Raw genomic sequence first — 23170 nt, 5'->3', positions numbered from 1 at the left:
AATAAAAGTTTAGCTTGGTTCATACTATTATTAGGCCACACCAATTTAATTTGTTGGTTCTCGGATTCGCCTCTTCGTTTTTTTCTGATTTGCAAAAAAAAAAAAAAATTTTGATTCTGGTCCTGAATCAGCCTCATGTTTTGCCCCCAACAGTTGAGGAAAGTCCTTTTCTTCCTAGTTGTTACAGTTTTCCCATCTACCATTGCAGTGGTTTGATTAAAAGTTCAAAATTCAATGTTTAAATTTTAACCCAGCCTTTTGTGTTGACTTCATGGCTCATTTTGTAGCATTTAAGCCTATAATAGGATGCCTAGACCTGTTTTTATTTTTATTTTTTTCGCCCTGTCGCTTCATATTTTTTCTGAAAAAATCCGAGAACCAACAAATTAAATTGGTGTGGCCTTAGGTAAGAAAGACAAACATTAATCCAGTCCAGATGTTTGCTACATAGTTTTGGTATTAAACTTTATAAGCCATCTAGTTATAACTTCTAGATATGCAATTCCAAACACACATATCTTACCAGAAATGGCGCTGTGTTGAACAAGTGCCACTTAACTGCAGTTATTTTATCACAACTACACACAATTACTATTTACTGTTTGTACTTGAAATCCAGTTTTTGTATCCTCCAAATAGTAGTTAAAAGACTACAATTACTAGACTTAGAAAAGGTAATATAGAGCTGTCCCCAACAAGTCATGATTTGTTTTTTCTGCTAAAAGTCATTTTGAAACATTTCAATACTTTTGCCATATATATACATATATAGGGTTCGAGTGAAACTAGCTTGTTCAAGGACATTTTAAGTTCTTGGTTTGTTGAAAATGGGAGTCATTTGTTATAATTTTGAAGACATTTACATGACTAGATGAATATAGAAATTACTCTTTTTCATCAGATTAATATTAATTCTTCAGGCACAGAGAGGTTCAATCTTAGGACACAGTCAATGTTTTTTTCCAAGGTGCTTGACTTCTGGAAAACATTTTTATACGGAATAAGGAGAGAGGCTTTTTTTTGGTCAGACTTTCTCCACACATGAAGTTTTGGGCTTTTTATTAATTCAGTAAGGAAAAGGGAAATCAAAAATCCAATTCTTTGATCAAAGATGGCATGGCAACTTATTTATCTTTTTACCTAAGGCCACACCAATTTAATTTGTTGGTTCTCACATTCGCCTCTTCATTTTTTTTCTGATTTGCAAAAGAAAAAGAAAAAAGATGCTGGTTCTGAATCAACTCAAAAAGGCTCATATTTTGCCCCCAACAGTTGACGAAAGTCCTTTTCTTCCAAGTTGTTACGGTCAGTTTTTCCATATATTAATGCAGTGGTTTGTTTAAAAATTAAAATTTCATTTAAATATTAACCCAGCCGTTTGTGTTGACTTCATGGCTCCTATTGTAGCATTTGGGGCTATAACAGGATGCCTAGACTTTATTATTTATTTATTTTTTTCGCCCTGTTGCTTCATTTTTTTTTCTGAAAAAATCCGAGAACCAACAAATTAAATTGGTGTGGCCTAAAAGTCTTAATGTATAATATATGGGACTTAAGTACATACTGCAAATGACAGCCCTTGATTGACGTTACTTCAGTCTGTAACATTTAGGTCTACCCTGAGTTTATGGAATGCCTTTAGACAGGTATATGTCACTATTAGGTGCCATGTGTTTATCAGAACATCAAAAAACAAATTCTAGAAAATTACAATGGGGACATTCCTGCTTTAATGGTGTTGAGTGTTGTTGTGATGTAAAAGCAGGGCTCTAGCCAGCACCAGTTTTTCCGTGAACTACCAGAACTTTGCGGAACCAATAGTCAACCTTGACAGACAAAATTAACAAAAATCTTAGGAAAACATCTGAAGGACCATCGACAACCACTCTCAAACACCATGATTTGCCTCTCCAAATGCAGGAAATTGCATTTTTGAAGGCTTGAAAATCCAAACCTGGGCTGATGGAAAAAAAATTTCAAGCTGGCTACAGCCCTGTGTAAAAGTAGAGATGGCTGGATCCATTCTTCTTCAAGGGGTGATGACCTCAGCCTAAGGTTTAACTGAATTGCGGCCATGATGATGATGATGAATATGGCGGAACGGATCTGGTCCAAGTGTTAGATCTTCTCGTAAGCGTAGGCCTCCTCCCCTCGGCACGATCGTGTGGCAAACGTGAAGCCATCCTGAACAACAAAAAATAACAATTCAATCTTTTTATACGTCTCCACATTTTCGTATCTATCTATAAATTAAGCTCAAATTCTAACGTACAAATACAACTTTCTGTAATTCAAGCAATTTAAACGCATCTTTATTTTCTCCTTAGTCAACTTATAACATCATCATCATCGGTCGACCGTATTGGTCGGGGTTATAGTAACTTACACCGCCCTTACGAGGTGACATACCCTTTCGTTAGCTTAATACAAGACGGGGTTCGCCACGCCTCCGTCCGGGTGATGATGTAATCACCATGTGTGGTGATGTAATCACCATGTGGCTGATACGGAACAGAGGTTCGCCAGGCCTCCATTCGGGTGATTTGAAGTGAATCACCAACTCCATACAGTAGTGTTTGTACCATCGCACACCGGGGCATGCCCCTACTCTTTTTCGAAAGGTGTGGTGGGATCTTTACAACTTATAACAAGAGTTCGGAATATCAACCACAACCACAAAATATCTCAACCTTGTGTCCCAACTGTGATGATAGGGCTAATTAGCCATACTAGACGCTGCACATGGCCACAACACCATCTTTTGAGATGGAAGGATACCTACTATAATTTTATTGGCAAAGGTGGCTATTATTCTTATGTAAGAGAACACAACCTTGTCTGCACTTGGACTGGACAGTTTTTTCCGCCAACCCTGTCTGCACTTTTAAAATGTCAGGTTGGTGGAAAAAGCAGTCCAGTCCAATTGGCAGAAAACAAAGTCCGTCCTGGTGACATGCTGTCTATATCTCACCTTCACTAGGTATGGGAAGTCTGCCCAGAACTCGTAGTTGGGGATCATTTCGGTTCCTTCTGCTCCTCTGGCAAACCTGAGGAACAACATCCCTCCTGCCACGTACACCAGCACAAACACTGTCAACCTACAGCAAGAGATGGGAGAAACTGCTCAAAATTCTCAAATTTTCACAATGTTTTCATTTCAAGGTAGGTTTTCACTGTGTTCTAAATTTGCGGGTTGAAAAATTTCTGTAGTAATGATGTCATAACTATGCAGCAAAAAGGAAAAGGAAAGTGATCTCAATCCAGTTTTCGCTCACTGAAGAGTTAGTCTTCCATTGGTCGTGACGGAGATAAACGGGACTACATTGTTATTGTACAGAGATGGTACATTGTTGCAGTGTACTTACAGTATACACATGGTGGACCCAGGACTGAGCCCTGAGGCACTGCCGGCAGAGTTGCAATCCTTTGACCTCCCAGGGCACACACACAGGCTGCTGATGGTCATCACCTGTCACGAAGGGAAATACAAACATTCGCTAAAGACACTGCCGACATGAAAGAAACCCAATCACAAAACTTTAGTATTCACAGGTGTAGCAGGCAGGAATGTAACCCTGGGTGGATTATACCCGGGTACGATTCTGACTAGGGGTACCTTCCAGCCTGCTACACCTGTTAACATTCTACTATCTGTGCATATACTGTACACTGTAAACTTTCAAATGATGTACCTTCCTTCCTCATCTGTTTTCATTTTTACCGTGACTCCTTTTCAACGATATGTGAAAAGACGTCCGGTGGGTTATTTGAATATCTTATAAACTATTTTAGGCTAGACATACAAAATTAGCAAAATGATATCCAAATTCGCAAACAATTCCAAACCTAGCACGAATATCAACTTGCAGATGACAAGAAAAATAAAAATTTATGGGTAGTAAAGAAGAATTTAAGGCAATAACAAAAATGTAAAAGTCTTGTCAATAGAGTTATATGAATAGCAAAGAAGAATTAAAGACAAGATATAACAAAAGTTTTTTTCAACAGAAAACATATTATTAAAATGAATAGCAAAAAAAAATTAAAATCAATAACAGATGTTACAAAATCTTAATGGAAACCATAGAAAACAAGGCAAATGCATAAATGAAAAGACAGCACATGTAACACACAAGGACTTACATATTTCCCAGGACTTCCTGTCTTTTCAGTAGCAGTGAATTGTACTGCTGGGTCCTGTGTACACTCCAGGAGAAGTTCTGTACTCCTGTAGGCCATTCAGAAGGAGACACCAGGACAGGGAGGACAGAGAGAAGGACAGACACGAGCAAAAAGAGTCACTGGGTTAGTCAGACTATATTCAGTCAAACCCTCTTAAAACTTAGGCCATGTTGATTTGATCACATGGATGACATCCTCTGGGAACCCCAAAACTGATGGGAGCGTGCGGATAAAAAAATGTTTGGCAAAAAAAAAAAGTTGCTTTCATCATGAAATCTACGTGGTTTTGAAGGTTGAACAAATGACACAGAATATGGTTAGGCAAATAATCTAATTTTCAAATTCATTATTTTACATTTTTGTCTTTTTCATTTGATTTTGGCATTCTACGACATTGGTATCATTTTCCAATGTTGTTTTTTTTCAACCTACGGTATATATTTGCTCATTTTTTGACTGTTTTGTATCATTTACAGTGTGGTTGAAAATTTTTTCTTGCAAAAAATTCATGCGCGCACGGATGTCATCCATATAATCATATCAACATGGCCTTAATATCTGGGTTGAACTAGAATTTCTTGGAGAAGCAAAGAGAACAATACAATGTATGGTGTATATAGGATTGACAATGATTTTTCATGACTTGACAAAAGTTCAATTTCTTATTATTCCAATCAATGGAAGAAGGCATTGAATATGAATTTGAATTCCTTGATTTATTGGAATAAAAAAAAGATAATCATTTTGAAACTGTAAAAGATTCATCATTTTTCAAAAATGAATTGTAAATCATGAATGCGAATTTTTAAAAAAATTAAAACTTTAGAAAAATCAACTTCGTGATTTCATATTGTCACTTTTCATTGCAATTTTGCCCATGCTGTTTCACATGAATGTAAAATATTAATGCAGCACTTTAATTGCTTTGATTTTGTATTTTCTCTTCCCCAAGAAATTAAGTCAGGGTTAGTACACTGTACGGTAAACCATGATGAGACTCCAGTCTTACAAATGTGCCTGAGCCAGCTGGACTTTCCACAGCTGTAAAAGTTGGAGTGCTGCTGGTAGAGCAAACTAAGTGGACGTTGCTTTTCCTAATAATAATAATAATAAATGATTTATTGGTCAAACATAACCCGTGCAATCGCAGCCTTTTTATAGCACTAAATTGATGCAGGGTTTACAATCACAAATACACATGATACATATAACATATTTGCTCCACACACACTTTTGTGGTACTGTCGCAAGGGTCTGTGCGGCTGCCATTCTGCGCCACCAGGTGACCTCAATACGACTTTCCCTAACCGAAATTAGGTACCCATTCACACCTGGGCGGAGTGCTTTGTTTTTCATAAAGTTCACATAGATTTTAGAAAATTCATACAAATCTTGAAGCTTCCATGTCTATAAACTGGCACAGATTACAAATTTCAAGAGACATTTCAGAGAAATGCAGTGGTTATCATATTAACAGTGGTATGAAATACTTTTTTTTAGTGTTCTGCAATACTGCAGAAAAGTCAACATTTTGTTCAGCAATTCAGAAATACTTTCTGCAAATATGCACTTAAAAGTCTTCTAAATCCAAACTTTTTATATGCAATTTGAAAAATATATGCAAGTCAGTAGTAAACACAAAATTGCAGGTTACTTAATTTTTCTTCTGCAATATTGAAAATGTCTGCAAAATGCAGACTGCAGATGGGTATTTCTAATACATTGTACTGTATTACATTTAGTGTAGTCGAAAGAACTTTTACAGGGATAGTATATACATGTACATACCTAGTAGTAGAAGAACTATAGGTAAAGAGTACTGCTCCAGTGCTGGTATCATAGGATGTTGCTAGAGTCTTTTGATCACCGATGTCATAGTATCCAGCTCCGTCATATTGGCAGGCCTAAGTAGAAGAAATAGCCCATTAGTTAGGCCTAGGAAAAAAAATGTTGTGTTTCCTGTTTCCCGACCAACCCTAGAAAAAACTGTCAATTCTAGCCTTTTTTTGTGTGGATCCCTGCAAGGGACATGAATTTTTCGAGCTGATCGACCTTTTCTAGCTCCATGATCTGACACCTGAGTGATGAAAGGTATGTAGTCAGTTTTCCAAAAGTGATATTGAAAATATAAGTGTCCTCATGCAAGTTTTACTTTGTTAAACTGTATTGTTTACTAGAGATAGCCATAGTCTTAAAAAATAGGGAAAAAAAGGCCTAAGTTGAAGTTGGATTAAAATTTTAAAATTCCACTTTTAAAAGTGCCAACATTTAACCAGAAAATGCCAGCGTGCCTTACCATTGTTTTAAAATGTAACAGCCAAGTTGAACATGGCCTGTATTTCATATGGCTCCTTTGAATGAGGCAACAGTAATAAAAGGACATGGCTACATGGTCTAATTTGGGAGATCGAATATGCAAATGAGTACATGCAGAAAAAAACATAGTGATCACTTACGGCAACATCATTTCCTTGGCATTCTCCCTGTACATCTCCCTTCTTGAATGGTGTGCAGGGGTTGTAATAGAAGAATGTGCCACCTGTATCTTGATGGATAAACCTATACAATGAAAAATATCATTATGTACCTTAACTGTGTTAACTAATGTTATACTTACTTCTAAGACATATTAGAGGGACCTCTGGACCTAAATTACTTGTTGAGTAATTCATATGCCGCCATTTTATGACACATGTATGAATTATAATGCGCAACTTTAGTTTGATCGGTTGCTTTTAAAATCTTTAAGTTCGTGTAAAATCAAGCATAGTAGCAATCATTTTGACTTCAATCACAAAACTAATCTCCAAGTCCAAGCAGAGGTTTGATGCGTTTTTAGATGTTTTACTGGGTTTCGTTTTTTTACGGGTAACTTTTTTGGGGGTGGCAAATGGTAATTTGATACTGTGTAAGAAACTGAGGCGAGCAGTAGAAACAGAAACTCCAGAGCACCAGCTTCAAAATCCGACGCTCAAACGACTCAGCTAAAAGGTCTAGACCCATCGGCCGAGTCAGTTGGTAGCGCCTATAACCCCCCACTGTTACAACTGCTTGAAAATGAAATTTTAAAGTTTCTTCAAATATGGTGCAGGTCGGATTGAGTTTCAGTTTCAGGCTGATAAATTAGGGACCAAAATAATCTCTAAAATATGGCCAACGATGATATTCACAATCATAATTACGTTTCTGTAGTTAAAGGTGACCACCTGTAAAATGCCTTTCTTTCCAACCCACCTGTTTTTTAGTACGTGGGTGTGGGAGGGCTGTGACGTAACCATGCATAAACATTATTGTCGCTCCTCTAGGAGCCAATTATGTACCATATTTTGATACTACACTTTCCCCTTTGGCTCTCAGTGAACTATTTACACTCTGTCAACGCTCCTAGAGTTCTGCACAAATAATTCTATTTGAAAAACGTCTCCGAACAAATAAAATGTTGTAAGCTTGAGATATCACTTGCCCCGTAGTTCAAATAAATTTATGCCCTTACCTTGGTTGTCCGTCTTTACTAGCCAGAGGTTCCAAGTCGACGACTTTACCTGTGTTAGTCATTGTACAAGAGCAGGCCCCTGACTGCGTGCACTGCTGTCCAAAAACTAGGAAAATTTGTCCTAGAAGTTGCAAGATGAAGATTTGCAGGAACAACTTGGCTTCCATGTTGCTTTGGTCTAAACCACTGATATTTTAGGGGTGGGCCTTTATATAAAAGCTGGTTCAATCAATAAATGAACGTCATTTAGCATAAACTTTCAAAACAGAGAGGAAAATATATATGAGTGAGTTTTACATCGGTAAGTAGGTCATAAACTTTTTGTAGTTGCTCATAAATTAAAGATACGAAACCCCATTTACCAAGTGGTTTCACCTAATAGCCACTGTCGCATCACATGTTTCGTTCTTCTTACAAAGAGTCATGTGATTAGGTCTGCACGTGACCCAAGCGGGTCTTTGATGTGATTTGATGAATGAACGACTCTTTGAAAAAAAAGTATTTCTGAAAAATTACCTCTTCAGCTGCCCCTCTTCAGAGGAGAGAACTTCATGTTACAAAAAATTACAATTTGTATTTCCGCCGAACTTCATGTTACAAAAAATTACAATTTGTATTTCCGCCGAGTGTTTAACTTGTTAGTATTGACTCGCCTTACGGAAAAGAGCATGCAGACCCTCAAATTAGTATTTGGTTCATCGTTGGGTCTTTTGAACTTTTGAACTCAGAAGAGCCTAGCCTTTATGATTATCATCATGTTTGAAGCGGCGGACTTTATATACTAGTAACGTTACTTCTTTAGCGGACCAACTCCTAACCTGGTATCCAGTCTATTGCGGTTGGGGCGGATTTTCTACGGGGCTGCTGAAGCTCTTTCCCGCCCGCCTCAGCTAGGTGTCCCGGCGTGCCAAACTCTATTACAGGCGTAACTCACCTATCCGGCAGGAGAAAACTGTTAGAGCTCCGAAGACAGCCTGCCCCAACCACGATAGACTATTTGGCCAATTTCTACTCTTTCCATCTGCTTCCGAAGCCTGGTATTGGTTATTCCTGCGAAGCGAGGTCGATTGAGTGAGTGTACTGTAATTGTAAAGGTGTAAAACTGAAAAAAAAAACTTTCAAAATGTGCTTAAAAGATTTTGCCACCCAGTAGCATCTCCCTAGCCTTCTTTTGAATCTTCTTTATTATATAATATCATTTTCTTTTTGTAAATGAATTGTTTTGTTTGTTTGTCACGTGAAGGGGGCATTTGAAGTTTGAATATTCGCTTCCTTGATAGCGCTAGTCCAAATTGCATAAAAGATAGCGTGTAAAACGTTTGCTTATAAGATATATTTTGCTGTTTCCTCTTCCTTCTCCTATTTTGTCCTATATAAAGAAATATAACATTGATGACAGCTAAATTTATTAACAAAGTACTTGACGTTATTGACTCTTAGTAAAACAGTAAAAGTGCTTTAGGTAACTAACGTTACTGTTACCTGATTGTGCACAAAATCGCATGTTTTTCTTCGCTCATTGTCATTTGTGTATCCTGAAAAGGAACTACACATGTAATTCATTTGGCCATCAAAAGTGAATATTCTAGTAGTGAACATTAAGATAGAAAGACTTCTATCTCTTCAACCATTGGAAATTATACACAGTCCTTGCTTCCACCAAGGAGGTTTATTGCTCGAGCGCTCCTACCCAGGGCATCAAAAGTGAATATTCTAGTAGTGAACATTAAGATAGAAAGACTTCTATCTCTTCAACCATTGGAAATTATACACAGTCCTTGCTTCCACCAAGGAGGTTTATTGCTCGAGCGCTCCTACCCAGGGCTCCTACCCATCTGTAAATTTAAATGGTTGCGCCTTTATACATTTGGAAGAGTCTACTTTCTTCCCACTAGTGAATCTATTATGAATACATTTCTACAATTGTGACATTCTTATAGTATTTTGTAGCATTTAAAAAAACAATTTTTAGTATTTTTATCTTTATCTAACTGTTATATACGGAAAATGAACAGTCTGAACAAGCATATTTGGCTTTATAACTTCCCCTATATCGTCAATGGTATAGTCCAAACAGACGTGGCCAAAATGGAGGTCGGGAGGGATTTTGAAAAAAGTCCCGAAGACAGAACCAGCGATTTGCGGCAAAGAAAACTTCTCCCAAGGGATCAAGACACAGGTAACTTCTCATAGACATACTGGGTTATAAAGAGACTCTGTTTTGCGATTGGAATGTGTACAACGAACGAGAAAACATAGTTTTTTCCATGTCAAATGACATCGTTGTGTAAAGGAAGTTGTGTAATAAAATAGTTTACCGGTATCGCTTGTTCAACTGGTTGCTAGCTTCCTTCGTCTAATTATGTTTCTAACACCAGTCTCATTGAAGGGTTTCCTTTCTGGCAAGCGTTTTTTTAAGCTAGCGTTCCACGATTTCTTCAGACTCAGAGTCAAACGTCACGTTTATAATACGTAACAACTTAAACATGCTGTATCCGGCTGACTCAGGATCTGAGTGTATTTTACTATGATCTCCAAGCAGATGTTGGTTTCACCTCCCGCAGAAGATCCGTTTTTTGACTGCTGTACTTTTCTGACAGCAAGAAATTATTCTCAAAGCAGATTTAGGGCCTGGCATTCAACTGACAGATGTTGTGTGGGAGATTGTAACATTTTCTGACTGTCTTTTGTACTTATTATACTAGAGTATATACTAGTAGATAGATATACAATTGGTTCTGAGACTATCAGCTGTTACAGACAGTTATTGATTATGTGTTGTTTGTACAACATCACCTGATGGTGGCATGTTTACTGTCGGAGATCACACGCCAACCTTTGAAGAGGGCCTGCATGGGGGGTAGTGATATTATTTTTGCCTGCGTTTATGGATCATGTTTTACATTGTATAAAGGTTAAGCTGCCAACGCTTTACGTAGAATGAAAACGATAAATTACGCTTTAGAGCTAATGTACTGATTACGAATTTCTTTGATTTTGGACGGCTGCCTACTGATTATGAAGGCTAATATATAAAAAGGCCTGATTATGCCAAGTACGAAAAAGGGCATGCAGGCCCTCTTTAAACTTTAACGCACCGCATCTGGTCTAGACCTGTGGTCTTGAATGCCAAAGGTCAATTGTTCATTACTGTTGCGTAACATTGTAGAGAGATAAGTCTGAAGAGCCAACAGGTTCTGTTTGGGCCACAGCAATGTAATTCTTTGGTTCTCAGATCCAAATTATACTTGATTTTTTCTGATGAGACCAAAAAAAGATTAAAAGATCACATGTGCCATAATCATATGCATCCCCCAAATGGTAATATTTTGACAACATCATTTAAAGAGAGTTTAGATATTCCGAGTGGTTACAGTTTTTCCATTTGTCAAATTAGAAGTTGACATGTTTCCTTTTTCTGTCAGCAGATGTTCAAAGATCGGGACCAAATCTATCACAGAGTACAATAAAACATGTCAAGATGCAGAAATTGCTGGACAAAATACAGGTGGGTGATCAAATTTATTCAGACAAATATTTGTATTCAACACTCATTATCTGTTGTTGCTGCATAAAAACACCATTAGGAACCCGCTAGAATTATATGTTTGCAATGTAACCGGTATATTAATATCTAAAGATTCTGAGCTGTGTATATGTGATGTTCCCACTGAATCAAAACCATTTGTATAAATGATTGAGTCAAAATTTTAAAATGTAGGAACTTTGTTTTTTGGGTCCGCCTTGTTTTTTTCTTCACCCGGCGCTCGCATTAGGTTTGGAGTCTGCAAAGGATGTCATCCATAAAATTTACTTGCTGTGGCCTTATTTTTCCTTGTCGAACCTTCAGAGCAAGAAGCTTGAGTTCCTGAGGCAGGTTGACAGTCAGTTGGGAGAACTGTTTGATGAAGTGACTCAGGAGGTCAACACTTTCCAACAACCTTACACCAATGGGAATGGCACTGTTCAAAGGTTAACTTCACCTCTTTATATAGTGTACAGTGTGTATTACTAGACAGGCCTCGAAATTCATTTTTGGGAATACGTGTACTGGTGCAGCCAAGCTAAAAAATTAGGTGCACAAAAAATTTTTTTGGTGCGCCATATAAAATAAAATAGGCAGATTGTCAGCAAAAATAAAATACTACTATGATTTTATTCTTTTTCTGACGCTTACAAAATGTAGATGTTAAATGCTGCACACTGCCAAGTCTACTATACGTTTAACATCTCAACATACGTAAACCTATTTGGGTGCACTGTTGCAACCACAGAAAAAAATTGGGTGCACAGCTCTGAATTTGGGTCACTAAATTTCAACATATAATTTATAGTACTGTCTGATTTTGACATTTTACTTTCCTCTCTTTTCTCTAAAGGAACTCGAATTCCAGAGAGGGACAGAAGATATTTGTACCAAGAGATTCCCTTCTAACGTAAGTACTGGATATATAATTGCTTTCAATTGATGTTTTTGTTAAGCTGTATATTTGGGCAATATTTGTATTCACAGTGCTAAAAACTATATATCTTGAATTCTTGCCAAATATAGATGGTCAAAATAAAGATTATGAATGGATACTATAATTACATAGTATTACTAATACATGTAGTATCTAATTCTGTATTAGAATATACTCTTTCACTAATATTTAGATGATAAATGCTTCTCACAAGTTTATACACTCAAGCATTCTACTTGTTCTTGTGTCCATTATATTTGTACCATTATGTTAATCTAGTATCAAAAAACCCAAGCTTGTTGTTTCTGTTTACCACAGAGACCTGTTTGAGATGCAGCACATTCAGACCATCTACCACATATTCGTGGCCATTCTGATAGTCTTGATGATCAATACCTTTGTGTATGACATTGTAGACAAGGGAAGGTGAGAGTGCAAACTGCATTTAGTTCAAACTTGACGTCTCTTACTGATAGTTATTATAGCAAACCAGATTGTTGTCTTCAATTCTTATGAATACAAATTAAACTGGATGAAAAGTTTTTATCCTTGCTGGGAATAGAAATTTTTCATTTGCATTTTTATGGTCATTCATACATGTACATTGTAGTCATGGGCCTATAATGAATCCCTGGGGAACACCCCAACTTTGTAACAAAGATTGATCTTTAATGACTGTGCAACATTGCCAAGTGCTTTTTCTTCCTATGCAGTAATTCCTCACAATTACAGAAGCCAATATGAATCTGCAATTATAGAAGAAGAAAGTACTGTGTAACACACACTTGTCTGATTTCTTCTTCTGGGTTCTGTTTTCAGTTGGATGGTGGACTTTTCGATGGTGTCCTTTGCGTTTGACAGGATGCCCATTGTTCTTCACACGTGGGTCTACATGCAGCTCTCCACCATTGCTGTTTACTGTGCCTTTAACCACTGGGCTCACAATAGAGGGAAGTATGGTGGGTACATGTTTCTTTGGCACATCTCAGTGTCATTACACAATATGTTAGCACTCATGACTGATTCACCGTACGTGGGACATGGCATGTTTTACTGTGAGATTAGGCATAGGCTAACAAAAACATATTGTCAAAGGCAAAAGCCTTGAAAAGCTTGTTGCCTTTTTCATTTTTGGTTTTTCATAAGTCACTCTATATTTGCAGTACTTTATACTCACATTTTTTTGTGGTCACTTCTGTACTGCAAATTTATCATTACTACAAACAAATAATTATAACCCCCAACTGGGTTGGCGGAAAAACCTGTCCAGTCTGAATGCTGGTAACGTAAGAGATTGAACCCCCATGCAGACCCTTTATTCAGACTGGACAGGTTTTTCCACCTCCCCAGACCAGTCCAGACTGGATATTAAGTTTTTCCACCAACCCTTCCCTGACTTTCTTTCTTCTGCACCTGCCGCCACCACGAACACATAGTACCGCAAACATGACCATTTTTCTCAGAGTCAGACCGCAAAACATTGCTACCACGAATACAAAGTGATTTCCAGCAATGTGTGTTGTGTTTCAGGTGCCTGGTTTGACTGGTTGTACTGTGTGGGGTATCTTGGTTACCAAGCCGGTTTTGGCTGGTTACCCCTCCGACAGATCTGTTACCACAGCTTACCTCCCACTGCTGCTCTCATTGTTGTCTGTGAACAAGTAGGTGCCTTGTGTTTACTTTGAAATTCCTGTCAATCAATCAAGGACTTACAACATTCTCCAATTAAGTTTGAAACTAGAATTTTTTGGTGTATTGCTACTATCTCTAACTTGTACATGAGAAGTTCAAACAAGGCCTGCTAAAGCACATGAGGGACATGAATATTTAAAGCACATACGATGTTACACATTTCTTCTCTTTTAAATTCCAATGTAATGTAAATGTATATGTAATTGTACGCGATGTATTGTTATGTCTTACATGTATGTACCCTCTCCTGGAAGAATAGCTGCCACCCTCGGGTGGGCAGCTAAAGGAGAGTTTTTCCTCAATAAACCTCAATAAACCTCAAACTTGTACTACTTTGTTCAATGTTTTCTTACAAATGAGTAATTTATCAACCTATGTATTCATGTTGTTTTCAGGTACGAATGGTTATGAAAGTGCACTCCTTTGTCAGGGACAATGCCCCTAAAGTTCTAAAGACAAAAGAAGGTGGGTGCAGTAAAAAAAAGATGTAAATAGATTACTCAAGTGTTAAATACTAGTATTGGAGTCAGTGCAATCAAGTTTTAAAAGGTTTACCATTTACTAGAGTAGTTACAATCTTACATGTAGCACTACAGTTTATTATGTATGAAGAGAAATAAAATAGAAGCGTTAAGAAGTTTTGTGAAACACTAGTGGTCCAGTGGTATAGCTTTATTTCACAGTTGATGATAGTTTACCTCCAAGTTTTAACAGGAATGACTCTGTCTTTATTTCTTCAGTTTCCTCAGCTGATGGACCTGAAAAGTGTCTGTTGTGTCCAGACTTCTCCAAGTATCTGTACTTCCTCTTTGCCCCCACTCTTGTCTATAGGGATGAATACCCAAGGTAGGGAAAATTTGTCTTTACTTCTCTGAAAACATTTTTTTATAATGTTGCCTGTCGACATCTGTGTTAGTAGCAATCATAGTAAAATGTTGAACTTTATTCCAACATAACGAGTAATGGAGATCAAATTTTCAATGAGCAATGTCGCCTTCATCAGGATAATGAATGACCAATCACTTGATCACTTGATCAACGTGATCTGACGAGAGATTAGAATGTTTGTAAAACAATGTGAGGATGTCTTTCAGTATCAGAGTCCTTTTTAACAAACAACCCAACTTCGTAGATTATTATGGTAAACTGAATGATGAGAGCATATAGAGTAAACATTAAACCCAATTATGAATAAAAAAAGGTCAACTGTTGCCTTGAAATACATTTAATACTGGATTTTTTAGTAGCACGTAGGGAAGGCAAAAGACTTCATACAAGAGAACATGACAGTTATGCTGAGCACATCTCAAAGACATCCAATGCAATTTCAGGGCGGCAAAATTGGAAATATTCTGATTACTTTAAGGCAATCTTTGTGATATTGGCACATACAGCTTCACATATGAGTTAGCATTTCATACTTTGGGCCCCAAGATGAGTCTTTTATTTTCTGGGTGGTACCCTAAAAATCAGGCCAGGGCCCTTGACCATTTTTCGTCAGAATTTTTGTAATTTTTGCTCCATGAAGGTCAATATACATTAGGATAGTGTGGTTTCAACTCAGTATGTAGATAAATGACTAAGAACATTGACTTTGAAAATCGGGTTTTCAAGCCCTAAAAACTGCTTTGGATGCCTTTAAAAGTTGAAAATAAAGCAGAAGATGAGGATAATGTTGAGAATGACTTCCCTCTACAGGACTCCTTCCATCAGGTGGAACTATGTGGTCAGCAACTTTGGGCAGGTGAGGTCATCAAAGTTGTTAATTAACAGTTAATTAATTTCCTCAGTTTCCTTTGAGAATATTTTTGGTATAAAGAATCATAACAGATATATACTTTCATCCCTTAGGCCACACCAATTTAATTTGTTGTTTCTCAGATTTTTTCAGAAAAAAATATGAAGCGACAGGGCGAAATAAAAAAAAAAAAAGGCCAGGGCACCCCATGATAGCTGGAAATGTTACAATATGAGCCATGAAGTGAACATACCAGGCTGGTTTATAATTAAAATAATAGATTTTGAACTTTTAATGAAACAAAATTGCATTGCTACATTGAATAACAACCGTTAAGGCCAAAATATGTCTTTCATTGAGCATTTTGCAGTTGATTTAGAACCCAAAAAATTTTTTATTTTTTTTGCAAATCAGAAAAAAATGGACAAGGCCAATCCGAGAAACAACAAATTAAATTGGTGTGGCTTTATGTCATCTAGAACAGTTGAAAGGCAATTAATAAGACGATTGGAGATATCAGAAATGCTACTGTCCTTATGTAGAATTTACATTTCATATTAAATGTTTTTACTGTGTTTCTCTCTTAGGTTGTGGGCTGTCTTGTCTACGCCAACTTTGTTCTGGTGCGCTTCATGATTCCAGTTTTCCAAAACATCGGGAAGGAACCAACAAGCTCAAAGGTCACCATTTTTGTCAATTTACTAATAATAAATTACTATACATTGTATATTTGTCATGAAAGTAGATTTAGATTTTTTCTTTGGAAAACTACACATGAATTATGATGTATCCATAAATGTATGAATTAAGGTAGTCCTTGTATAACTACACCATAAGCTATTCTTTATTATCATATGGCCAGAAGGCGTTGACCAATCAGAAGGCTCCATTTGCCATTGGTTATCAGGCCGTAACCTCAAAAGTGGTCGGTTATTAGAATAATTAGAGTTAATGCCCCGCCTTATCCTCGATGTATGTTGTGATATAATCCCTGATCAGGTGCGATAACCACCTCATAAACCACCTCATTTGCTCTGCTCACTTGGTGGTTTATTTGGTGGTTATTGCACCTGACCAGGGATTATCTCATCATATACACCTCGGGGCAGGGCATTAAGCCTTTATTCAACAACAAGTGGGTTTTCACAACCATGTTCAACATTGTTTAACATAATATTTAGGATTATTGAATAATATGAATAATAACTTTATTCCCATATTTTAGAAATGATTGTAAGAAATGCTGGTTTACATCATAGGTGTTGGTGCTGGCCATTTTTGGGTCCATGCTGCCGGGCATGCTGGTCCTGTTTCTCATCTTCTTCGGTGTTCTCCACTCTTGGCTAAACGCTTTTGCAGAGATGCTGAGATTTGCTGATCGACAGTTTTACAAGGTACTTTCCTAGCTAGTTCCCAGCATCAGTATACATTGTATACATCGGAATGTATTGTAAACAGAAAAAAACTAGCTTAAGTGCACTATGAACTATGTACCACCTTGCACTATGCACCAAGTAACATCTAGTGTCAGTGCACCGTGAGTAAACCAGTCAGAATTGCCCTCATGAAGATTACAGAAGGTCATGGAAACGTCGGCTTGAAAAATAAATGGTTGTGATAAAAAGAACTTTGCTATTCAGTCGATTACCAACCTGATGAAATTATTTACGGATCAGTATACAGTATACTCAAAATGTTAATTGTTAATGAGTTAAAATCCTTCCCACACCTTTTGGTGTACAGAGTGGTGCCTATGTCTGTTTCTATACTATAGCCCTTGGGTCAAACATTTTTGCAAGCACTATAATAGCTTCCATACTTTTTCTCATAACTCTGAGTGCTAAACAGTGAAAGCAGTATATGTCCCTTATTCTTTGGTATGACCTGGCCATGGCTTGAGCCAACGTTTCTCCAAAAATACAAAGCAATCTCTCCGTGATTTTTGCTGTTGTGTTGATGTCTTATGTTAACTTAACTTCTGTATGCCAAAAAAACAGTTACTCAAGCAACTGGATATGATTTTGGAAACAGTCAGACGTTTCAGGTAGCATCCACTACCTTTCGTCAGTGACACTGGAGAGTTGTCAGAAAAGCATTTTTATAAGTACGAACTATTGGTTGATATGCAAATGAGTTAAGACAAATTTTTTGAAAGTCCAAAAGGAAAGTCCAAAATAATAATCATCCAGTTGCTTGAGTAACTGTTTTTGGCATACATGTATCTTATATACACCGACGTAACTTCTGTATGTTTAAAAAAAATTTGTTGTTGTTTCCAGGACTGGTGGAACTCTACATCATTTGCTGGCTACTACCGGTCCTGGAATGTAGTTGTGCACGATTGGCTCTACTATTACATCTACAAGGACATTATGTTGGTCAGTAAAGCTGCAAGGAAAATTCATTTGGCTTAAATTATGCTGTAATACAAGCTTGTTTCCTATAGGCTGGTCTAATATGCAGATGTATTGCCAGAAAATCAGAATGACTTACAGTTTCAGACACTTTCTACACGGTAACAGTAATAATGTCTAATACTTTGCTGCATTGAAATTGATATTACATGGCTTGTTACTAGCAATTGCTATGGGACTGGTCATATTAGTTGTGAGATCGTCATATGATTGCAAACCGACATTGTACAAAATGCAGCTATCTTCTTACCAAAAAGGCTGTCTAAGACCCCGTTCACAACCCCATCTACTCACGGTTTCTGGATCCGCTGCAAGAGTCTTGAACTACCTCCTTGAGGTGGATTACTTTTTGATTTGGTTCAGAGAAAATCAATCTGGATTGGAGCATTCACACTGCGAAAAAACGATCCGTAACTGATGAATTTGGATTCGAATCAGCCCTCAATCCGGATCCATTTTTTAAAATGTGAACGGGGTCTTAGATCCTTGTCAGTGGTTTGTTTAGTCACAGGCTTCTTGAAAACCCTGCTGCATCAGTATTGTACAATGACCAACAACAATTGTGACTTCGCTGTATAAAACATCCTACATGAAGCTTAAAACAGTTAGGCAACCTTAGGCCACACCAATTTAATTTGTTGGTTCTCAGATTTGCCGCTTCATTTTTTTCTGATTTGCAAAAAAAAAAGATTCTGGTTCTGAATCAACTCAAAAAGGCTCATATTTTGCCCCCAACAGTTGAGGAAAGTCCTTTTCTTCCTAGTTGTTACTGTCAGTTTTTCAATCTATCAATGCAGTGGTTTGATTAAAAATTAAAATTTCATTCAAAAATTAACCCAGCTGTTTGTGTTGACTTCATGGGTCCTATTGTAGCATTTGGGGCTATAATATTGCCTAGACTTGATTTTCTTTTTTCTTTTTTTTCGCCCTGTCGCTTCATTTTTTTTCTGAAAAAATCCGAGAACCATCAAATTAAATTGATGTAGCCTTACGATAGATGACACAAGTTGAGGATTTTTCTCTTTCCGTTCAGCTGCTTGGTTACCATAACAAGACGTATGCTGCCCTGTCTGTGTTTGTGCTGTCTGCCATCGTGCATGAGTACATCATTGCTTTCTCCCTGGGCTTCTTCTACCCAGTCCTGCTCTGCATGTTTGGTGGCATTGGGGGTAAGTACATCCTAGTACAGTCAAACCTTAATATAACGGTGGTCCACCTTTCCAATGTGCAACACTTTTTGTGCCTAGTGACCACCTGTCCACATAGCTGAGTGGTCTTCTTGGTGGTATGGCTTGACTGTATTTCTATCAATGGGCATTTTAATGTATTGGTTTAACAATACTGTACTAATTGTAACTCAATGACAGTTTTTGACAAATAATTATACCAAAACTGTTTCTTTGTATTGTAGAAGAAGGAATCAATTCTTTAAACTAAAAAGGTAACATTTGCAAAGCTTTGCACATGGTCTGCTCTGTTACAATGTAATTCTTACTCCAACACATTCATGTACTAGTATATGGTGACAGGAGTCTGAATTCCTCATGCTATAGAATTGCAACATGATGTAACCCAACGCTAATTACCATGGTAACAGGCAACTGGTTCAGGTCATTGACCTCATTGGTTTGGAGAAGAAGAGGAAACAGAGCAAGAACAATATGTTTTCCTTTGGTAAACATAATGACATTGCGACATGTATGAGGTAAAGAAAAACTGTTGGAAGGTTCACTGTACCAGACATACCAATTAATAATGTGAAAATACTCAATGTATATGTGTTTCTCCCTCCGCAGTGGTTCTGTTTTTCCTGGTGCCCCAGCAGCCGTCCCGTATGTGGAACATCGGGCTGTGGGTGGGCCTGTTCACCGGGATGGGCCTGCTCATGTGTCTGTACTGTCAGGAGTGGTACGCCAGGATCAACTGTCCCAGGGTCTACGTAAGTTACACATGGAGCAAGTAAAGTGCTCCACATACTTACTAGTACTTCTACATAGTATTACATGTACATAATATTGAAAGTTACCTGCACCACTTAGAATTTAGCAAGTATGGGTCATACTAAAAACTGTTTAGAAACCATTGTCATTATGCCAGGATTAACTGTCCCAGGGTCTAGGTAAGTATACATGGAGTAAGTAAAGTGCTCGCCATACTTTTTTCTGCATATGTACCCTGGTGGACGTACTGTAACATGGAAAACTATACCTTTATCAGACAGATTTTACCTGCACCACTCAGAATTTAAAAAGTATGGATCATACTAAAAACTGTTCAGAAACCATTGCCATTTTTTTCTTTTATACTGCATAGGTGGTATACCGGTAACAGTCAATGCAACATTATAAAATCCACTATATATATATATACCCATTGCATAGCCCATTTAGCTGCAGGTAGACATCAGAAATACCTGCACAGCTCTAATTTTACCTGCACTACCCTGCATATGCAGGTGGTATTTTGAGCCCTGTCATAGGAATAGCACGTCTAGACCAATGACTCTGTCTCTGTAGTCCATATTCTGGCTGTTATATAAAAATTTAGTCCATCAGACAAGTCAGTCTGTTTTTTTTTTCTCCATCCACTACCCTATCACACCATTGTTGTGTTTTTCAGGACTCCTATGCAGACTACGTGATTCCTCGCTCCTGGATCTGCATGATGCAAAATGTCCACTGAAGAACCACTGACCCTCTACTAACTACTGTATATATCTGTCTAAAGTTAAAACCTAAGATCCAACACAAAGAAGTTCTCTCACCAAGAGCTTTTGACCAGGTTTGACCAATGTGGCTCCTCACTGGGTCAACTTCTTTGTGTTGGATCTTAAGTTTTAACTTTATACATGTAACTACCAACACAGATAAACTTTCATGATAGTACTGATACATCTGCACATTTGTTAAGGGTATTTTGTAAAGAATTCTGACTAAAAATTAGAACACTTTTGTAAACTATCTTAGGAGTGACCAAGGGTGGTAGGTCAGTGTTAGTTGCCAATAATTGTACTGTATAGTATAAGTCAAAATAATTGATCTTTGAGCATGAATTGCAGTGCCATAGAACAGGGATGAAAGGTGAAAAGGTGAATCATTTGTCGTTCATTAGATTTCAGCCAAATTTGGAGGTTGGAAACATTTTTTTTGATTGGGCAATGTGTTGTTTGGGACTTTAATATGATACATTTGAACAGGAGCTGACAATATAACTCTTAAGAGCTATAATGACACCAAAAAGAGTAGGGGAACTTCCCAGTGCGAGTGGTTCAAACTTTACAGTCTGGTCTCAGGTTTGACATCTTGAAAAGGTGATAGTCACCTGTTATGTCATTCCTTCCACAAATGTGGTAAATCTTCATAACTAAATAAATAAGAGCTATGAAAACACATCGTTTTTGAGGTATGTTAATTTGTTAGTTTTCAAAGGATGAAACTCAATTAAAATCTTTAAATCAATTCCAGACAACTAGTATTTAAAAAGTATTGAATGTTTCCATTTTCTTCCACTTTTGTTACCTCTCAAAGTCTTAGAGACCAACTTCAAAAAACAGTCCATGTGAATAACATACACATATTTAGGTGCTACTTGTTATATTTATTCATCTATTTATTCACCAAGTTTTCACCTTTCCTATCAGTACTTAGTAGTTAGTAAGTTAAGTGATGCCTAGACTATTATCTAAGGATATTCTTGTTCACCATAGACTCAGTAAGATTTGTTGTTGCACATTTTGTTATTCAATTTGGTAGAATAATTAATATAATACAAGGTAGGAACTATGGGTGAAGTATATTATTATATTTTGGCAAAATTTGTGATGAAAGTGCTACAGATTTCTATATCACTGAAAAAAAAATGTACATTACGATCTTTCAAATTACATTTTATAGAATTCTACAAGGCTTGCAAATATAGAAACATCTATATAGATAACTGTGGCTGCTATTAATGATTATAAATGACATATTTTCCAATTTATTAGAATGACAACAAGACAATGCAACATGGAGCATCAGACAGCAAATGCTAGTGTTGTGTATCACACATATTACAAAACATATTCTATACAACACTAAATGAGGAAGTTGCTCAATAAAATAGCTATAAATGTAACAGGTACTTCTCAAAAAAGCTGTATGATAGAAACATGCTGAAATGTTGCAATTGTACCTTTCGTACCTACCTTTTCCAAAGTAAGACTTGCTGTTTTAGTAGTTACCTGATTGTCTAAGGTTTTTCTTGTAGAAAAATTAAGTGATTGTCACTCAAAGAGCTTAATTCTCATATGTACGGATAAGATATGAAGTGTACATTTGGAACAGACGTGAAGTAATATATTATCTCATTTGGGATGTAATATACAATGTATTGTCTTATTTGAGTGACATAAAGCAATTATGAGTGAAATGTGCAATGAAAAGGACCAAACTATTTTCCCATGAAATATGTCTTTCTGCACTTTTTCAACTATTCATATCTAACTTTTACTGATATTATATTCTTACAGGCAGTATACAACTACTAGTATATAATTCTGTTGATTTGTAGATACAGATGACTATATTTTATTGGAAATGAAAACCTTCACTGAACATAAGCAATGCAAATAGCTAGAAGTACAACTGTTTTGAAGTGTAACGTTAACTGTTTTGAAGTTATCATTGATATTGTTAAGTCACAGAGTTCTTACTTGATCAGTTGCACTTAATATATGGTTATCATGCTTATTTGTTGTGAAAAGTGGATATAATTTATTTGGTTTTCCATGAAGAAAATGCTTATTTCTCAGGTTGGACAGAGTAGATAAATCTGTAAATGGTGATGAGTTGTCTTTCAAGCAATAAAGACGTTTCAGAGCTTGTAGCACTGACGAAAAAAAAGTGTATACTAGTATTTCCTCTACTTTTATCCTAAACAGCTGTCCCATCAACCCTCTAGTGTGCATAAAGAAATGGCATTGACACCTCCGAACTTCAAAGGCATCGTGCATTAGCAAGTTATCAAAAGACAAAGTGGCACCTGTTCTCAACTGCATGGCACTAAAGCGCCGCACAGTGAAGTATATAGGTACTGCAATCTGACGTGGACTTGAGAAGTCATCTCTGGAAGGCATTGTGACCAGGGAACGGTATCTTGTCTCTGTCAGGTCGAATAGAGACTTTCCACAGAAAAGAGACTTCAGTAA

The 23170-nt window shown here is 37.0% G+C and overlaps 2 protein-coding genes across 4 annotated transcripts; one reads left to right on the top strand and one right to left on the bottom strand.

Annotated features, from left to right (window-relative positions):
- Nucleotides 1–1809: 1809 nt before the first annotated feature.
- LOC109486600 lies at nucleotides 1810–7885 on the bottom strand. 2 transcript variants are annotated; one of them, XM_019790462.1, is made up of 7 exons: nucleotides 7676–7884; nucleotides 6639–6741; nucleotides 5971–6086; nucleotides 4144–4228; nucleotides 3366–3469; nucleotides 2972–3098; nucleotides 1810–2184 (listed from the first exon to the last, which is right to left on the bottom strand). In XM_019790462.1, exons 1-7 carry the CDS (start codon nucleotides 7840–7842, stop codon nucleotides 2119–2121), a joined length of 768 nt encoding a protein of 255 aa, XP_019646021.1. In that variant the 5' UTR covers nucleotides 7843–7884; the 3' UTR covers nucleotides 1810–2118. The 2 variants fall into 2 exon arrangements, with proteins under 2 accessions (XP_019646021.1, XP_019646020.1); XM_019790461.1 differs by lacking the exon at nucleotides 4144–4228 and adding an exon at nucleotides 5192–5276 and having other exon boundaries at nucleotides 1951–2184; nucleotides 7676–7885.
- On the top strand, nucleotides 4296–22851 carry LOC109486598 (sterol O-acyltransferase 1-like). Of its 2 annotated transcripts, none has more exons than XM_019790460.1 (17): nucleotides 4296–4305; nucleotides 9744–9854; nucleotides 11104–11183; nucleotides 11526–11647; nucleotides 12055–12111; nucleotides 12457–12564; nucleotides 12958–13097; nucleotides 13669–13799; nucleotides 14226–14295; nucleotides 14571–14676; nucleotides 15529–15574; nucleotides 16156–16248; nucleotides 16828–16962; nucleotides 17848–17946; nucleotides 19016–19151; nucleotides 19779–19921; nucleotides 20602–22851. In XM_019790460.1, the coding sequence occupies exons 2-17, from the start codon at nucleotides 9764–9766 to the stop codon at nucleotides 20662–20664; spliced, it is 1620 nt and encodes a 539-aa protein (XP_019646019.1). In that variant the 5' UTR covers nucleotides 4296–4305; nucleotides 9744–9763; the 3' UTR covers nucleotides 20665–22851. The 2 variants fall into 2 exon arrangements, with proteins under 2 accessions (XP_019646019.1, XP_019646018.1); XM_019790459.1 differs by having other exon boundaries at nucleotides 11101–11183.
- Nucleotides 22852–23170: the final 319 nt, after the last annotated feature.

This window comes from Branchiostoma belcheri, unplaced genomic scaffold (genome assembly GCF_001625305.1).
Source record: "Branchiostoma belcheri isolate BF01 breed outbred unplaced genomic scaffold, Haploidv18h27 scaffold81, whole genome shotgun sequence".
Taxonomy (NCBI): domain Eukaryota; kingdom Metazoa; phylum Chordata; class Leptocardii; order Amphioxiformes; family Branchiostomatidae; genus Branchiostoma; species Branchiostoma belcheri.
This window is presented reverse-complemented; position numbering and strand designations above follow the sequence as displayed.

Excerpts from the sequence above, each read along its gene's own strand:
- LOC109486598 (XM_019790459.1), top strand. The coding sequence starts at position 9,764 with ATGGAGGTCGGGAGGGATTTTGAAAAAAGTCCCGAAGACAGAACCAGC. Across the intron at positions 12,565-12,957 it reads GACATTGTAGACAAGGGAAG|TTGGATGGTGGACTTTTCGA; the intron begins GTGAGAGTGCAA and ends TTCTGTTTTCAG. Across the intron at positions 15,575-16,155 it reads TGGTCAGCAACTTTGGGCAG|GTTGTGGGCTGTCTTGTCTA; the intron begins GTGAGGTCATCA and ends TTTCTCTCTTAG.
- LOC109486600 (XM_019790461.1), bottom strand. The coding sequence starts at position 7,842 with ATGGAAGCCAAGTTGTTCCTGCAAATCTTCATCTTGCAACTTCTAGGA. Across the intron at positions 5,277-5,970 it reads TATAGTTCTTCTACTACTAG|GAAAAGCAACGTCCACTTAG; the intron begins GTATGTACATGT and ends TATTATTATTAG. Across the intron at positions 3,099-3,365 it reads GGGTCCACCATGTGTATACT|GTTGACAGTGTTTGTGCTGG; the intron begins GTAAGTACACTG and ends CTCTTGCTGTAG.